Genomic DNA, 18,899 nt, shown 5'->3' on the forward strand with positions numbered 1-18,899 from the left:
TGTGAGGGCGTTTGTTGTATGAGAGAATGTATCTAGTGGGTGAAAATCTGTGAAAATACCATATATGGCTCTGTGGTCTAGTGGTATGATACTCGCCCTGTAAGCGAGAGGTTGCAGGTTCGAATCCCGCCAGAGACATTTTTTCATACAACTAAAAAAAATGGAACTTTCGCCAATGAGCTATGCTCGACGCGATTATGAGATCATGTTCCGAATATGAGCACTGTTTCTATAATTTACAGTATGATTTATATATAATTTACACAGTGCTACGCAACACAATTGATTTACATATACATAAGAGAAGTGACTTTAACCCATTCGTAAGTGGCTTTTGCCCCGGATTTCAAACTTAAGAATGATGAATCCTTAATCAGTATGTTCATAAGTATGTGTGGTGTGAATTTCGTTGATGTACTAAAAATGCTAATTAAATGTCTAATTAGCGCTAATTAAAGGCGTTCTTAAGTAAATTTAGCACAGGAATGGTCACTTAAGAATTATGGATATCGATTCCTGATAGGTCAGAGAACATTTTAGAATTGGTTTGGTCCATGTACTCGAAATGCTAATTAAATCCAATTTTAGGGGTAATTTGGGTGGTTCCCTCTTAATATTGAACAGGACCCGTCACTTAAGAATTGCCATTTCTGGGTACCATAGACCATATCTACATACTCCACACCTCAAACCTTTTGTACTCAAATTGCTAATTAAAACCTTCTGGGCTCCCAGACTATAAGACTCTCCCCTTCCATGAACGATACCTCTTTCAGCTTGCATGTCTATCTTTCAAAACTCTACATCACTCTGCTCCACTTACTATCTGTCAGCTTTTAACTAAAGTCACTTCCAACGGCCGTATGAACACTAGGCAAATTACTAAATAAAAGGAGATCTTCTTATCCCTCGTCCTTACCTTGAAATTTTTAAACTTTCTTTTAGTTTCAATGCTCCTTTTTTCTTTAATTCTCTACCTTTAAACATTCGTAACTCTTACAATTTCTTCTCCTTTAAATCTCTTTTGAAAAAACACCTGTTTCTCTCTCTCTGATTTTATTTCTTTTTATCCTTCTTTCATTGTAGGCCTACTGTATATTTATATATATATATATATTTATTTTTTATATCTTTGTTGATTTTGTGTTTTTATAGTTTATTTTGTATTACTGTTTGTATTGTTTGAGGGTCCCTAATGATCAGCTGATGCTGGATGGACCACCCTCATAAAATATTGTTGAAATAAAAATAAATAAATAAAAACCATCTGTGGGCACGACCTAGATGGTACGTGAGCGAAGCGAAGCTAGTATTCACAATTAAACAATTATGTGAAAATATAGTTGATGATTCTAACATTTATTAGAGCAAATTCACATACATTGTGAGCAATATGAGAAAAAATCAACAATAGTATATGTCTAATTTTCAAAGATACAGCATACTTTTTCTTTATAAATACCACCATTTTGAATTTAAAATGTTCTTTTATTTTTCTGGCATACACAAAAAATGATGTTGCAATTTGTTCCAGGTCCATGACTGAATGACTCGACTAATACTGTAATTGTGGCTATATAGAGTGCATTCATAAATATTTATTAGTCTAGCAAAAAAATTACAATTAAATAATTAGTGCCTGAGTAGGCTTTGTGACACAAACACAATTACGATAATTATATGTTTTGAAAATGTTACATATAATATGATGAATGATATACTATTATAAAACAGAGTTTTTTGAAAGTTTAAACATTAAAGTGTAGATATTCAAAATTCTTCAGACAAAAGAACAGCCACAGTCTACTATTGGTGAACTTGGTCGGCCCGGTTTAGGTAAAGGTCGTCCCCTATAACGTGCAGGCAATGTTTGCTGCTGATGAATATCTTGTAGTTCTAAGTTTACTTGGGGTAAAACCTGAATTCCAATTGATCTTTTAGTTGAACTAGTTCCATCAGATGTGTTTGTACTTTGAGAAATACTATCTTTGGGCTCAAAATATATTTCTGGTTGAGCAATTGTGCACCCTATGGAGGGTTTGTGCCTTTGGTAAATCTCTTGCCGGCGCATATGGGCGTTAATAAATTGCCTATGCATATAAAACTTTAGGCAGCATAAAACGCCTGACATTATAATAACAATAAATAATGTGCAAATTCCAATTATTGCAACAATTAATGACGGTGGGACTTCAGGTGATTTTTGTGGTGGAAAGATAATAATAGTTGGGCTAGGAGTTAAGTTCTTAATATCAGTCACATAAATAGTTATATTTGCAGAACCCGATCCTAGCTTATTTGTTACGGTACAGGTAGCCATTACATTGTCATGCTTCTCTTTAGCAGTAAATGTCACGTATCGATTATCTGGTGAAAGAATGTAGTCTTCTGGACTTAACCACTTACTGAACTTCCATGTATAAGTTGGATACGCATGAGCAGTTTTGGCTATACAAATTAATACAGTAACATCATTGTACTTTACTATTGCAGACCTGTTTTTGTACGTTTTAGTAGAACGACATTCTATTGTAACCCTTGGCAAGTAATTGACAAATATTGGACCTATTGTACAATTTCCATTCAATTTTGTAATGGTACTTGATGATTGTACACACATAAATTCTGCACCAGCATCTTCATATTTTACTTCAAAATCATATTTAACTTTCACTTCATTTCCAGTAAATGATGTTGTTGTGTTCAATAGTTTACTGTTTTTATACCATTGCAATGTAACAGGAGGCTCAATTACCTCTGAGCGACATGTGAGCGACTTTCTTGAATTTTCATTGAATGTTTGATCTCTAGGCTCACAAAGAGGATATTTAGAATCTGGAATTTCATTCACTTTTAATTCAGAACCTTCAGACCATTTTAGTGCATTATTACTATCTTTGGCTGCACATTTGTATGTATAACTGGCATCAGATACTTCAACATACCTGATAGTCAACATAAAAATGTTTGCACTTGTTGTTGATTCAAATACACCTATAAATTTTGATTTGAAAGGTTCTTCGACGGCATTAATATTAGGGTTATATTTTGCAATAATTTGATCTCCTCGATACCAAAATATTGGAACTTTTGGAAACAATGGTCGCACAGTACAATCTAACTGAAATGGTTCACCTTCAGTAGCAACGATTAATCGGGGTGCATTTCTTATATCCATGCCATCTACTGTATGTTGTAAAATGATATAAACACAGAGAAGCCTTCTTATAACACTATCGTTCCAAAACCTCAAGCCTCTACTACCAGAATGTTTTTTATTGTTTGACCTGAGCAGTAAAAATCTGTATTGAATACTCATGACTGATTGTTGAAATGTATCATGCAACTGGGCATCTTGTCATCATGAAATTGAAATAAAATGTTGAGTAATCTTCTTATAAGAATATGCAGTAATACAGTATGCCAACCTGTAGAGAGATGAACTAAAATGTATTAACAATTCATTGTTGCTATTGAGGGCAAATGATTATGTACAGGTTTAATTGTGAAATAATTGCGTACAAATTTTTGTTTATTTGGTGCCACAGAAAGTCCAAAAAAAATCTGAGGGGTCATTTGAGGTCATATTAGATTAAATGGCAATTGTAAAGCCAGAACTGCCAACTGATTCATTGTTATTATTATTATTATTATTATTATTATTTATTCTTTATACTGGGTAGCCTCTTCAGTCAAAGACTGTTCTCCAAGAAGAGGGCCCAGTGTATAGTACTATGATGAGTTTGTTACGGTTCCACTGTCTTAACCGTTCGGCCACTCACTCGCCTATTTTACAGCCTATGAAAATTCTCTACAATATCTCAATTTTTACCTATGGAAAATCAAATAAATAATAAAATAAGAGGTTTACATGAAGACAAATATGTGATTGCATTTTACACTTCTACTGAGCCCTAATAATCACAGGGAAAAGTCTAGAAAAATTTAGACAAAAGGATCATTTGAGGTCAAGGCCAGAACCCCACTTTGTTAATTTTGTAGAAATTTTTAAAAAACTGACAATTCCCCACAATAACAATTTTTTAGCTATGGTTAACATAGCAACTGTTGCTACTGTATGTGTAACTAAGGAAAATCAAATTATGAGGTTTTTTATGAAAACAATTTTACAATAAAACTGAATCTTAAGAATCACATTTCTGATAATGTTGATGTCCAAAAAAGGTCAATTGATGTCAAGGTCAAAACACATTTATTTGTAGTAGAATTCATTTACTTCCATGATCTTAACTATTTTATCTATAGGCCATAAGCAGTAAATTCTATCTTTTTTTACTGTTCCGATGTCAAAGATGTACAATTTCTTAAAATAGAATATAATTTTATAAACAACAACATATCAAGAGTTCTCCACATAGCTTGTTAATTTAATTTTATAAACTGTACCACATGATTATATTTCACCAATGAGGCTTGGTTACAGATGGGGGAATCCAAAACACAACCTGAACAAAAATAATAATCATGGTTGTGGAGAAAAAATCTGCTTAATTTCTGCCCAAACAAATTGATTGAACAGCAATAATAATACGAATTTGTAATGCGCCAATTCCAGCAGTAAGTGATCAAAGGTATGAGAGAGCTCAATTTGAAAGAAAAAGATCAGTTTTCAAGGCAGAATTAAAGGCGATAGTAGAAGAACATGATCTAATAGAGGCGGGTAGGTCATTCCATAAGCGAGAGGCAGCAGAAGTAAAGGTGCTTAGGCCATACGTTTTAGGGTTAAAAGTCGGAATGGAAAGGAGATTTTTTTAAGACGAGCGAAGGCGGCGGGAAGGTATGTGAAGACGAAGAAGGTCAGAGAGATATATGAAGGGGATTTGAACGAGAGAGCTTTAATGATGTTAGTGAAACAGTTTCCTGCTCATTTATAGATAACAGGCTATGATCTTTATGCACTTGTCAATTGTATGACCCACTATACGACCCCCGGGAGAGGTGCGTCATTTGTCCGATGTGTGTCATACCTTATGAATACCATGACGCACCTGTGCGTCAAAAATGTGATTTACCTTTAGGTGACCATGACGCACCCATTTTGACACACTATGACCATGTTGAAAGAAAAAGATCAGTTTTCAAGGCAGAATTAAAGGCGATAGTAGAAGAACATGATCTAATAGAGGCGGGTAGGTCATTCCATAAGCGAGAGGCAGCAGAAGTAAAGGTGCTTAGGCCATACGTTTTAGGGTTAAAAGTCGGAATGGAAAGGAGATTTTTTTAAGACGAGCGAAGGCGGCGGGAAGGTATGTGAAGAGGAAGAAGGTCAGAGAGATATATGAAGGGGATTTGAACGAGAGAGCTTTAATGATGTTAGTGAAACAGTTTCCTGCTCATTTATAGATAACAGGCTATGATCTTTATGAACTTGTCAATTGTATGACCCACTATACGACCCCCGGGAGAGGTGCGTCATTTGTCCGATGTGTGTCATACCTTATGAATACCATGACGCACCTGTGCGTCAAAAATGTGATTTACCTTTAGGTGACCATGACGCACCCATTTTGACACACTATGACCATGTTGTTTATGATATTTTGGGTGGTAAAGTGACACACCATTCTTCATTGATGTGACGTACCTTCTAGGTTTTTTGATGCAGTAATTATTTGTAAATGACGCACCCATGACACACCTCTCCCGGGGGTCGTATAGTGGGTCATACAATTGACAAGTGTTATAATTCTTATCTACAGCTGACATTTTTGGTATTTTGTAAACTTGACTAATTGATAGGTTCAAGCTGCTGCTGGGAAAAGAGAGTCTATGAGGGCTCACGGTTGAACGAGTTTGGATTCTCGCCCTTTGATTGGTTGACTTGACGCGAATCAACACAACGTGAAGTCACGATGTACTGAGGACTGCATGTCCAACACACAGGAAAATAATGTATTGAAATTCTTTGAATATTTGGTTAAATTTTTGTTGTTGATAGTTCCTGTAATATAGTTAAGTTTGCTGATGATATGTGTGTAACAGGGCTTATAACTAATAATGATGAAACTGCGTACAGAAATGAGGTCGTGCATGTTATTAAATGGTGCTCAGACAATCATCTTATAAATGCTAAGAAAACTAAAGAAATGATTTTTGACTTTAGGAGAAACAACAAAGATATAGAACAATTATATTTGGGTGTAACTATAGACGATCAATTTAGTTGGAACAAGCATGCCCAAAGTTTCTATTCTAAAGCTAGTCAACGCCTATTTTTTCTTAGGAAGCTTAAGAAATTTAATGTTGGACAAGATACGCTGTTCCTATTTTACCAAAGTGTAATCAAATATGTTATGACGTTCTGTTGTATTGCCTGGTATTCAAATTTAAGAAAAACATCAATTAAATATATAAATAACTAAAGCAGCATGTAAAATAATTGGCGTAGAAATTGAAAGTATGTAATCTTTGTGATAAAACGGCTCTGAATAAATTAGAATGGATAATTAAAGATGTGACTCATTCACAAATAGTATTGTAAGTTTTATAGATCTGGTAGAATTCGGCATTGCAAAGTTAAAACCAACCGTTTTAGAGACTCTTTTTTCATACATGCTTGTCATCTATATAATGTACATTTTTCAAGATAATTAGTTGTGTTAAGTTTTTATATTGTGTTTTAAATTGTACTACAGTATCTATGTTTCTAAGCTCAGGAAAACAAATTTCATGTATGTAATATTATGTGACAATAAATTGAATCTAAACACTTTTTTATTTAATAAACATGTACTATCATATTTGAGTGAATTTTATTTTTAATTTTTATGCTGTTGTTGTAAAGTGCAAATGATGTTACATGTAAATTATACTGACATTTTTTTCTGAAATATTACTTGGGCCTAAACAAAAGTGTGTATAAAATTGATTCACCATTTTTTGACACTATAATTTACGAAAGGGGAGACATTACACCAATGCGTTCACCGGAGACTAAAACACGTCCTTCGCCAAGTGTAACATGTTTTGCGACTATTGTAAACTAATAACCCCTAAGTTACTGAAAAAGTGTAATGTATTAAAAAACACTATTTTCTGACAAATTTTTTAGAAATTTGTTTTTGGAAAATATTGCCATATTTTCCCTGGGTTTTTTTTTATGTAATCACTTTCAATTAAACATACTGTACTTAAGCATAATATAAGCTAAGAAAGTTGTTCATTAACAAAGATTTTCCTGATTTTTATTTTTATATGAATTAGACCAATAAAATTGCCACCCCGCCAATTAACATCCCATCCCTTTCATCACCAACCTTTTGCCACCCAGTCTGTTGCCACCTTAGGCCCTTTGCCACACAACCTGTGTTAGGCCTTTTCTGATAGGAGACTTAATTTATTAGGTCATAAATTTACTAAATATTTGCTTTTCTTATTTATAATTACATTATTATGTGTTTTTCAGAAAAAGTTCAATTCAACAAACATTTATTTCATCAAATGCCATACAATTAAGACAATACATAAAATGAGGACCAACCAGTTTATTGAGGCTACATGGTAAGAACTGGTTATTGAGGTTACGAAATCCTACGCGTAGCCACGAAGCTTTGTTTATTACCTAAATGTGACGGATATGAGGCATACTTGAACCATGTATTTATAAATACGAATAAAATATGAAATATATGGTAAAGATACATACGCTTGTCATGCAATTCATGTTCATTTGCTTACCTTATTAACATATAGGCTGCCTCCTCTCAGAGTTTTTATGTGCGAGTCATATGTTCGTTTAAAAGTGTTGAGTGTTGGGCTTGAAACAATATGTTAAGGTAGAGAATTTGAGAATGTGTTTATGATACGTATATATCATTATCAAGATTTACACATCTTAAAAGGGAGACCTCTTTGGAATGTTTTTTTAAAACCTGAAATTAGACACTTACTGAAGAATGACCCATCTTGTGAGGAAGATCAGTTTCCGTATTCCATATTCTTGATTTTTCAAAATGTCAACAATGCCTATGATTTCTGAAAATAATAAAAAAGTTTTTAAATTTCCATCAGCCAAGATAATTGGCCGCTGGGGCCCAGGATCGTTCGGTAGGGTTTTATGATAACAAGTTATACCAAATGGTATTAGCAATAACATGCTCTAGTGGTAAATTCAACTTAGATATACATTTTTCTTTCCAGAAACAATTTAAAATGTTAAACTTTTCATTCTAAAACACATCAATCGTCAGTTTCTTCACTACAAAGCATCACTTATCACAGATGGTGGGCTTCAGTTTCAAAATAGTTTTTTACATTAATAATGTATATAAAACTTACAATTAAATATCATCATCATGAAATATGTTAGCATGTAATTGATAACATTATCATGAAAGCCACCGGATGTAGATTATAACACAAGATATATAATAACATTTATTTATTCACAATGATATTCTATGATATTCTTATGCTTCAATAAACACCCTTGCATCACGAGTCGGAAGCCCTATTGTAAAAACAAACCAATGAGAGACATGGATTATGACATAATATGTATGACGAGATGAAATTGTTTTAATTGAATGCAATTATAGGCTAGTACTTTTTTAAAAGAAGTGAATTTAAGTTATTATTATACTTCAAAATTCGCTAAAAGCAAAATATGAAAATTAATAACTATGCAGATGGTAATGAGAATAATATAAGATAAAATTAATAAATCCCCTTTTAGAGTCTGGGGTTTTTTTTGTGGGGGGGTGGGGGGTGGGGGGGGGGTGATGAAGTGTTTGAGAGGATAGTACAGATTTCGGCTTGGGCTAGGGGTAGTAGGCTATCAAATTGACCAGAATTGTAATAGGACATTATTAAAGTATTTTAATTATCTCTGGGAAGGGGGCCGGGAGTTTGAGGTGGGGTTGTAGGCCTTTCAACATGACTGAAACTGTTACTGGGAATGTAATGTACAAACTATGTTTGAAAACTGCCACTGAGGGGTTATGTGTTGGGAGTAATGGCTTAACACACGTCTTAAACACATCACCAAGAATGGGGTGTGTTGGAAGGGGGAAGGGTGGAGATACTGGACTTTGGAGGTAATAAAAGTACAACATAATTGGAATGTTTTAAACTACATTTGAAAACTGCCACGAGGGCCAGATTATGGGTTGGGAGTGATGGCTAACATAATTTATACTGGAAACTCCTTAAACACATCACCCAGTATCTGGGGTGTGTTGTTGAGAGGGAGGAGGAGGGGCGGAAATACTGGCTTAATGAAGTATAAAATAATTGGAATTGAAAGAAGGGCTGCAGTATCAAAATAGATATTTTAATTATCCGCCAATATGACACGGTTTACAACATACTTAAACCATAGGCCTATCATAGCTATGTATACCCCTCTCATTTGGAAGCTAAAATTTGTCCTGGGAAGAATTTGTTTTTTAAAAAGAGTGTGGGGTCGAGGTTGGTGAATATTGAGATACTGGCATCAGGTGTTATGTACTGAGAAGGCTTTAACTAATTTGAAACCACAGCATTGTCATTTTTTCAGTATTTTGCCTTTGGATTTATATATATTTCCCGAGAAATCTTATGTAGGAGAATTTTACAGTAGACTTTTACAGTAGATTTTTAGTATGCTTGACTCTCGGAGTGGCTTTCTAGTTTTTTTTAGTATTTGTTACAAAATTATATCCCTTTCACCGCATCTGTGTCATACCTATTGTGGGCTAGTTATTGAAATAAAAATTCGCACAAAATATAAGAAAACCCGCTCGAAAAGAAAGACAGACGTAGTTGAACATATTTTATGAAATTTCAACTTTCGTAACAACACTAAAATCGTTTAAACTTTGCATAAGAGACAAGAGTCGTACGAAATGTTACACATGTTGACAATTATTAGCCTAGTTTACATACGTCGACAGGAGACCTCACAAATAAATATTAGTACTCCCCTGTATTTTCTACAAAATGAAAATGTTGAAGCACATCTTGATCTTGATTAAATAATTGATAAACTCCAACTGGAGTATCACTCAATGTGTGAGTAGAGGTTGAGGAGGGGAGAGCTAGTCATGAATTAGCTTTGATATACTTAAATTAACTGTCTAGTTATAGTAGGGTTATATGATATATAGGTAGGGTAGCTAGCTAGGCGACATGCCTAGCCTAGCCTTCGTGACGCAATAACATTAACACATGAATTCTGCTCTGTGTGTATCTGATGATGATATATTGAATCAGCCAAGCTGGAGTAAAGGCTGCCTAATTAATGATAAAATATCTTCAAATTCTAGGCCTATCTATTACAATAATGTTCTTACCAAATACCGTAACTAGAAACTATGAGTACTACGCCTTGACCCTACTACAGTATTATTATAAAATATCATCAAAAAACCTCTTTTTTGGTAAAACGTATTTTTATGCTTAAAAGATAGGTGTAGCCAGCCTCATATCTTTGGTGTGGTTTGTGTGTGGTGTGTTGTTGTTAGACTACGATGTTGTGTGTGACGTTTGTTGTCACGCATCGGTGAGCTGGCTTTAAGTCGATTGATGGGAGGATGGAGCCATAGTCAATTGACTATGATGGAGCGGAGGATGAGATTTAAAGCTCAGGTGGGTACACAGTAGAGGCATCAATGTTAAATCTGGTATTAAATTGACATAACAACATTTGTAACAGGAATCACGACCAAAAATGAATTTTCCTTAAAATGGCCAAATACACAATTTGGCGAAATTCTGCTAATTAAAAACCTGGCAGACTTTTTTCTGTAGTATTACTAATTATAATATATAAGTAGGTTACACAATTGAGTAGTTTTTCTATTGTGTACAAAATATGAGTTTACTGTGTAAGTTGAACTACAAAAATTATGTGCAAGTAATTGTTTGTTTCATTTATTTATTTTCCACACATTGAACAAAAGGAACAGATATATGAACTATAAGAAAAGAAAAAAGAAGACAATGTGTGAAAAGAGATCAAAATAAGTAAAAATTACTTTAAGCATTGACCACCTGAACATGACAAGAAAACAAATCTCAAATATTGACAAAAAAAATATATTATGAGGAATAAAAATATATAAAAAACATTGAATGTTATCAAATAATTATGCCAAAAAAGTTAAAACTAACTAATACAAGGTTATTTACTGTATCAACAACAAAAAAGATAAATTAGGAAATGTAGTTGTTAATTAGTGATTGCTTATAGGTGATTTTAAAACTGGCTACGGACATCTTAGATTTCAGCTGAATTGGTAGTTGTTTCCATAATTTGGGGCCAAGATATAGTATGGAGTTACTGGTAATTTGTGAGGGACGAAATTTTGAGTGAAAATTAGATGATAAAAAACGCGTTGGATAATTGTGATAGGTGGATGGTTTGCTAAAGAGGGAAGTGATATAGGTTGGAAGAAAGTTTTGTGATAATCGAAACATGAAGATAGCAGTTTGTAAGTTATTGATGTCAAAAATATTTAGGACCTTCAGGTTATAAAATAAGGGCTTAGAATGAGATTTGAAATCAGCCCCTGAACAGATTCGAATTAGGCCTACTCTTTTTTGTAATTTAAATAAACCGTCAATATGAGTGGTTTCGAAGTTGGATACCGTTTTGAGTTCGAAATTTAATTGTTCAAATAGAACATTAATATTTTGATGGGAATGAATGATGTTCGAATCGTCGGCAAAAAGAATAAAATTAAGGAGTTTTGAGGAGTTCGGCAAATCATTCACATAAACAAGGAAGAGGAGGGGGCCTAAGATGGAGCCTTGAAGCACACCACAAATAATATTGGAATAAGTAGAGTCAAAAGAAGAGAATGTTGTGAATTGTTGACGGCTAGACAAGTAACTTTTAATCAATTGTAGCGGAAGGCCACGGACACCATACTTACACAATTTAGCTAAGAGGATGCCATGATCTATAGTGCCAAACGCCTTACTCAAATCAAGGAAGACGCCAACTGTAAACTCATTTTTCTCACTCTGTCACAAAGGTCAACTATAAATAGTAAATCTGTTAAAGATAAGGCGCTCAAGAATTTTGGAAAAAGAGGATAAAAGGGAAATTGGTATAGGCCTATAGTTGTTTAAGTGGTGGGGATCATCTTTCTTGAAAATAGGAATTACTTTAGCAATTTGAAGAGGGTGAGGGAAGACGCCAGTCTGAAAGGATATATTGAAAATGTGGGTAAGTGGTTTGGAAATATAACTCACAATGTATTTGAGGACTCTGTTAAAGAATCCATCAGGGCCTGGACTTTTTTTTTGTCTTTTAGCCGACTAATTACTGAAATAATTTCATGTTCATGAAAACTGGTTGTAAAAAGAAGGATATATTTAAAAGAACAAATCAACACCGTAACACGTGATGATTTTGTATTTAATGATAACTCCATTGATTCACTTTTTCTAGAAATAATAAACACAAACGGCAAAAATACTATTGTAGGTATGTTGTATCGACCACCAAATTCAAACGTCAACTCATTTAACTCTGATCTGGAAGAAATCTTACATAAACTTATTCGCGAAAACAAAAACTACTATATCTTAGGAGATTTTAATCAAGACTTAGGCCTATTAAAATATGACATTCAAAAAACAACACAGGAATTCACAAACATTATTTACTCAACATCTTTTAATCCATCAATCAACTTACCCACCAGAATAACATCGTCTTCTGCTATAATTTTAGATAATATTATTACAAATGATGATAACATTTATAATATAACAAAAATAATTAATGATACAACATTAAATAACTTGCTTATTGCTATTTCTAATGAGGATTGGGGTGAACTATATTTATGCACAGATACCAATACATCATATAACCTATTTATTAAAAAAATATCCAATCTCATAGATAATAACATACCTACAAAAAGTAATAAGCCAAATGGTAATACAAAGAAACAAGGCCAACAGCCATAAGTCGCGTGCTAAGCATAGTGATACCAGACCGACCGACCGACCGACATAGTGAACTATAGAGTCGCGTCCACGCGACTAAAAACCATGGATCACAACAGGAATTTTGATTTCAATAAAAAAGAAAAATAAACTTTATAAAAAATACCTTAAAAACCCAACACAATTATTAAAAAATATATATAAAAAGTACAAAAATAATTAACTCATTTAATTAGAATTCGGAAAAAACAATATTATTCCAAAAAACTGGACTCGACACGATTCAAAGCAAACATGGAAAGTTTTAAATGAAGTTCTAAATAGAAAAAAATCGAGTGTTAGGCCAAATGAGGTAATTAACCATAGTAATAAAACTTTGGTATGTGATCCAAAAGGTATGTCTGACGCTTTTAATGACTTCTTCTCCAACATTGGAAATGAATTAGCAAACAAAATACCAAATGTAAACAATTCTGGCTTTAAACAATATATGAAAGAGAGTCAATCCCAATCCATATTTTTCAATCCTACAAATGAAGAAGAGGTCATTGAAATAGTTAGTCAAATAAAAAATTCAAATTCAGAAGGTGTTGATAACTTAAGTAATCGCATTCTAAAACATATTATTGCTCCTGTGGCATCTCCTCTTGTACATATCTTTAACCTCTCTCTTGAGACAGGCATGGTCCCTGATAGTATGAAAGTAGCTAGAGTAGTTCCAATTTTTAAATCTGGCAATAAAAGTGACGTCAGTAATTATAGGCCGATCTCTATTCTGCCTACCGCTTCAAAAATTCTTGAAAAAATTGTTCAAATTAGAGTAAATAATTATATCACAAAGTTTAACATCCTTAATAATGCACAATATGGTTTTAGAAAAAACAGTTCTACTTTTGTGGCCGTTATAGATCTGGTTGAACGAATAACCGATGCGCTTGATAAGAAAAAAAATACCATCGGAATATTTATTGATTTGTCAAAAGCGTTTGACACCATCAACCATGATATACTTCTAAAAAAATTGGAACACTATGGCATAAGAGGCACGGCCCTTAAATGGTTTAGAAACTATATTAGTGGAAGGAAACAATTTACGTCTATTGATAACACAAGTTCGTGTTTGATGGATATAAATTGCGGTGTACCACAGGGTTCAATTCTGGGGCCTCTACTTTTTATTTTGTACATTAACGATGTATTTAATTGCTCAAACTCGTTATCTTTGTTTTATTTGCTGACGACACAAACATATCTGCATCTCACGAAAACTTGGATACGCTCATAGAACTAGTTAATGGTGAACTAAAAAATGTTTCGGATTGGTTCATGTGCAATAAACTATCAATCAACGTTAAAAAAACTAATTACATAATTTTCCGCAATCAGCGAAATCCAAGTAAATTAGAGAATGTAAATATTTATGTCAACAATAAAAGAATAGATAGAGTTAAATCGATTAAATTCCTTGGAGTACATATTGATGAATTTCTCACATATAAGAATCACATCAATGTTACAGCTAGGAAAATATATCGATATGTAGGTATACTATATAAAGTAAGACATTTTTTACCAACCTATGCTCTCTGGACAATCACTCATTGAACCAGTATTAAATTATTGCAACATAATATGGTGTAGTACATTTCCAAGTTATCTAGATGAGTTATTTAAACTCCAGAAAAGGGCATTACGAGCTATAACATGGTCAAAGATTCAATGACTGAATGTTTCTATAAATATAAACTTCTTAAAATTGCGGATATCAATAAGTACCAAATTGGGCTTTTCATGTATAATGTTACTACTAATCAGGACGTGCGTTTTTCATCGCTCTTTATTAAAAATGGTTCTTACCATAATTATAATACAAGATCTAAAGACAAAATGAGACTCAGAAAACGTAATCGTACTTCTACTAGTTTTACTGAGTCATGTGTGGGACCCAAATTGTGGAATGACTTGAATTACGAACTACAAAGTACCAAATCAATATATATATTTAAATCATTGTTTAAAGAACATTTATTATCATTTTACAAATAATTTTAAAAATAATACTTGTTGCAGGATTTAGCTTTTTTTATTATTTATGTTTTAGTTTTTAGGCTAGTTAGGGACGTAGAGGGACACAACTAATCAAGCTCTTTTGAGTTTTATGTGTTTCCTTTTCATCTTTTATTTATGTTCTCATATATTGTTGTATATTTTCATGATTGATGATGAATAAAGAATATTTGATATTTGAAGGACGATTGAGGGGAGTTATTTAGAAAATGCATACAATTCGGGCATCCGATAGGACTTCTAATTGACTGAGCAAGGTTGAATCCAACATTAGTAAAGTAATGATTGAATGTATCTGCTATGGTAGAAAGATCCGTAATCTTAATTAGATTAGATAAGAACAAGTCTCTGGCACTCTGTGACTTTGTTATAGATAACCACCTGGATGTATTGGCCATTGTTGAGACGTGGATGACTGGTACCACCAAAGACGACCATGTCATCGCAGACATCAAAACGACTCTTCCGAATTATAGCTTCTTTCACTCGCCACGGACGCATGGAAGAAGTGGTGGAATTGCGATCATATTCATATTAACAAATCAGTCCAGTTTCAGTCCATGGAATGCATGGACGTTACTATGTCATCTTATGCAACTTCATTCCGGCTTATCGTCATCTATAGAATTCCTCCAAATATTAAAAACAAACTTTCATCTGCTCTTTTCTTTGACGAACTTTCTTCGCTGCTTGAATCACTTAGCTTTGGTTCTTCCCGACTTTTACTCACCGGTGACTTCAATGTTAATGTTAATGTTGTGGGAGATAGTGAAGCAGGCTCATTTCTTCATATTCTGGATTTATTTGAACTCGAGCAACATATCCATGAACATACACACAGTGCAAATCATACATTGGATTTGCTTATAAATCGTAAAAACGTCGATCTTGTAAGTCATATTTTCGTTCAGCAAGGTTTACCATCTGACCATCATGCGATCAAATAAACACATTGAACGCCCTGAACCTAGTATGGCATTGATACAATCTCGTAATTTCAAGAAACTCAATTTGGAACAGTTTCAGACTGACAATAATTCCTCACTTAAATTGGCTCAGCCATCTCCTGAAGTCGATGCTCTTGTGAGACAGTACAATGATGTTCTGGGTTCTACATTAAACACACACGCTCCCCCTGTGAAACGAACTATAATTCTCCGTCCACATGCACCTTGGTATGCAGATATTCATCGCGTTGCGAAAAAAGAACGGCGACGTCTTGAGCGTAGGTGGATAAAATCTAAATCAGAGATAGATAAACAAATCTACTTAGCACAATGCAATAAATATAGATTGCTACTAATCGGAGCAAAGACTGATTATCACAGTAATATAATAACGAGTTCAGACCAGAGAAATCTATTCCGTGTTATAGACAAACTTACATCAATATCATCTCACCCTCTTCCTAGTCATGACAAGTCTAAAGATCTTAATTGCCACAAATGAACAACCAATTACAATTGCTGCTGAATCCAAAACATACAAAACTTCCTGTTTTAATATGTTCAGTGCGGTTCATGAAGATGAAGTACTTAAATCATTTCGAGGCTCACTCACTCCATGGTTCTGGTGGTAGAACGAGACTATAAACCGTAGGTCCAGTGTACACATCTAGCTCGTGTGAACTTTAAAGAACCTATTACATCTTTCGAGACGAGTAGGGGGTTACCCCGGTGTATTAGTACATCACAGCCACTGATCACCAACTGGGCCCTCTGGGAGACCAGTCGTTGTCTGAAGAGGTTACCCAGTATAAATATATATTTCAATCAATCAATCAATTAATTCATCTAACATCACTTCCTGCTCACAAGATCCTCTACCATTTACCGTTCCTGCATCAAAACGCTCCTACCAGCCATAACAAAGATAGTGAACGCATCATTGAATTTTGGCGTCTTTCCATCATCTCTCAAACATGCTAGCATTATTCCATTGTTGAAGGGTCAATCCCTTAGCACCGAAGAGCTATCAAGCTATCGTCCAATATCAAACCTCCCTTTCCTGGGAAAGATCATTGAAAGGGTCGTCACTAAACAGCTGCAATCGTATCTCGAGGAATATGATCTATTCGCTCCTAGACAGTCAGCTTACCGTCGAGGCCATAGTGTAGAATCTGCATTACTGCGAGTACAGAATGACATCTTGACTGCTTTGGATAAACGCATGGATGTGCTGCTTGTCCTCTTCGATTTCAGTGCTGCATTTGATACTATAGACCATTCACAGCTCCTACATCGCCTTTCCTCACGTTACGGTATTAGCGGTACTGCTATAAATTGGTTTTCATCTTACCTAAATGGCAGAACTTACTCCATTGAAATCAACTCTACAATGTCTGATTCAGTTCCAATTGATTTTGGCGTCCCTCTCAAGGCTCTGTCATCGGCCCAATTATGTTCATCCTGTTCACCGCCCCATTACAAGACATCATTGCCGCACATGGTGTGCAGTTCATGGTCTATGCTGACGACACCCAGCTCTATATTGCATTCCAGCCCAAAGATCGTGAAGGGGCTGTGAAAAAGCTTGAAACTTGCATCGCCGAAATCAAATCATGGTGTACACATAACATGCTTGTACTGAACGATGCCAAGACTGAATTGATTCATTTCACTTCTCGCTATAGACCTTCAGACTGGATACCCTCTGTTAAAATCGGTAACTCTTTGATTACCCCATCGCCTACCGCTCGAAACCTTGGAGTTACCTCAGATTCCGTCTTCAACTTGTCTGCTCATGTTGACAAAGTGTGCAAATCTGCAATGAATTCCATCTGCAAGATTGGACATGTTCGAAAGTATTTAGACCCTAAATCGACAGAAATATTGGTCCATGCATTTGTTTCATCCAGGCTAGACTCTTGCAACTCTCTTCTTTGCGGGCTTCCAGCTAAAACTATCGCTAAGGTTCAGCGTGTTCAGAACATTGCTGCCCGTCTGGTTCTTCGCATCCCAACATGTCAAAACATAACACCAGTATTGCAACATCTACATTGGTTGCCAGTTGAGAAGAGAATAATGTTTAAAATTCTTCTCATTACTTTCAAATCACTTCATAACATGGCTCCAACTTTTCTATCTGATATCATTTCTCCATACAAGCCAAAACGTCATCATCATCTGAGGTTTTACTCAGGCCTATACCTACACGGCCTTCAACAAAATTGTATGGACAACGTGCCGCTGCTGTTCTCTGGAACGCCCTTCCAAATTATATCAGGAATGCTGAATCACTCACCACATTCAAACAACTCCTGAAATCCCACCTTTATAATTTGCATTTTCTTTAGGTTTTGCTCTTCTTTTTTCTGTTGATTGTTCAGCGCTTAGAGGCGTCCTGCATTTTGCGCTGTAGTAAATTGATCATTATTATTATTATTATTAATGTTATTATGAAAGAAATAGGAAGGTAAATTGGGCTTAGAATTTTTCCCTAAGGTTCCATTTATTGTTTGCCAGGTTTTGCCTATGTTGTTAAAAAAAGTGTTAAAAGTGTTAGAATAACATTGTTTGGTGGAAAACCGAATCAAATTGGTTAATTTATTTCTGTATGTTGTATATTTTTCTTTATCAAGATTTTTGTTAGATTTAAGATATTTAGTGTAGAGTTTGTTTCTAGTATCTATCGATTTAATGATACCCCTTGTTAACCAGGGCTTTCTTTCTTTGCGCAAATTACGTTTAATTTTGGTTTTAATTATGTGCGAGTTATATATGGAGGTGAATTTGTTACTAAATATGTTATATGCATGATTGGAATCTAAAGTAGTACAATATAGTTCAGTCCAATCAGTATCTAAGAGTTCAAGATAAAGAGAAGACATAGTAGATTCAACGATTTTTGGGAGATAAATATACTTATGCACAGGAGGGTTGGGATAAGTTGGGTTGGATATTATTGAGAAAATAGGAAAATGGTTAGAA

At 34.4% G+C, this 18,899-nt stretch overlaps 3 protein-coding genes across 3 annotated transcripts; 2 read left to right on the forward strand and 1 right to left on the reverse strand.

Moving 5' to 3' along the window:
• Positions 1 to 1,340: 1,340 nt before the first annotated feature.
• On the reverse strand, positions 1,341 to 10,453 carry LOC144835956 (uncharacterized). The gene is made up of 3 exons (XM_078691092.1): positions 10,293 to 10,453; positions 7,911 to 7,995; positions 1,341 to 3,428 (listed from the first exon to the last, which is right to left on the reverse strand). Exon 3 carries the CDS (start codon positions 3,317 to 3,319, stop codon positions 1,781 to 1,783), a length of 1,539 nt encoding a protein of 512 aa, XP_078547218.1. The 5' UTR covers positions 3,320 to 3,428; positions 7,911 to 7,995; positions 10,293 to 10,453; the 3' UTR covers positions 1,341 to 1,780.
• A 5,450-nt stretch (positions 10,454 to 15,903) lies between these two features.
• Positions 15,904 to 16,419, forward strand: LOC144835509 (uncharacterized). Its single transcript, XM_078690591.1, has one exon. It carries the CDS (start codon positions 15,904 to 15,906, stop codon positions 16,417 to 16,419), a length of 516 nt encoding a protein of 171 aa, XP_078546717.1.
• Positions 16,420 to 17,246: 827 nt separating this feature from the next.
• Positions 17,247 to 18,233, forward strand: LOC144835510 (uncharacterized). Its single transcript, XM_078690593.1, has 2 exons — positions 17,247 to 17,319; positions 17,350 to 18,233. The coding sequence occupies exon 2, from the start codon at positions 17,370 to 17,372 to the stop codon at positions 18,231 to 18,233; it is 864 nt and encodes a 287-aa protein (XP_078546719.1). The 5' UTR covers positions 17,247 to 17,319; positions 17,350 to 17,369.
• Positions 18,234 to 18,899: the final 666 nt, after the last annotated feature.

The sequence above is a fragment of the Antedon bifida genome, chromosome 2 (assembly GCF_963402885.1).
Source record: "Antedon bifida chromosome 2, ecAntBifi1.1, whole genome shotgun sequence".
In the NCBI taxonomy this organism is placed as follows: Eukaryota; Metazoa; Echinodermata; class Crinoidea; order Comatulida; family Antedonidae; genus Antedon; species Antedon bifida.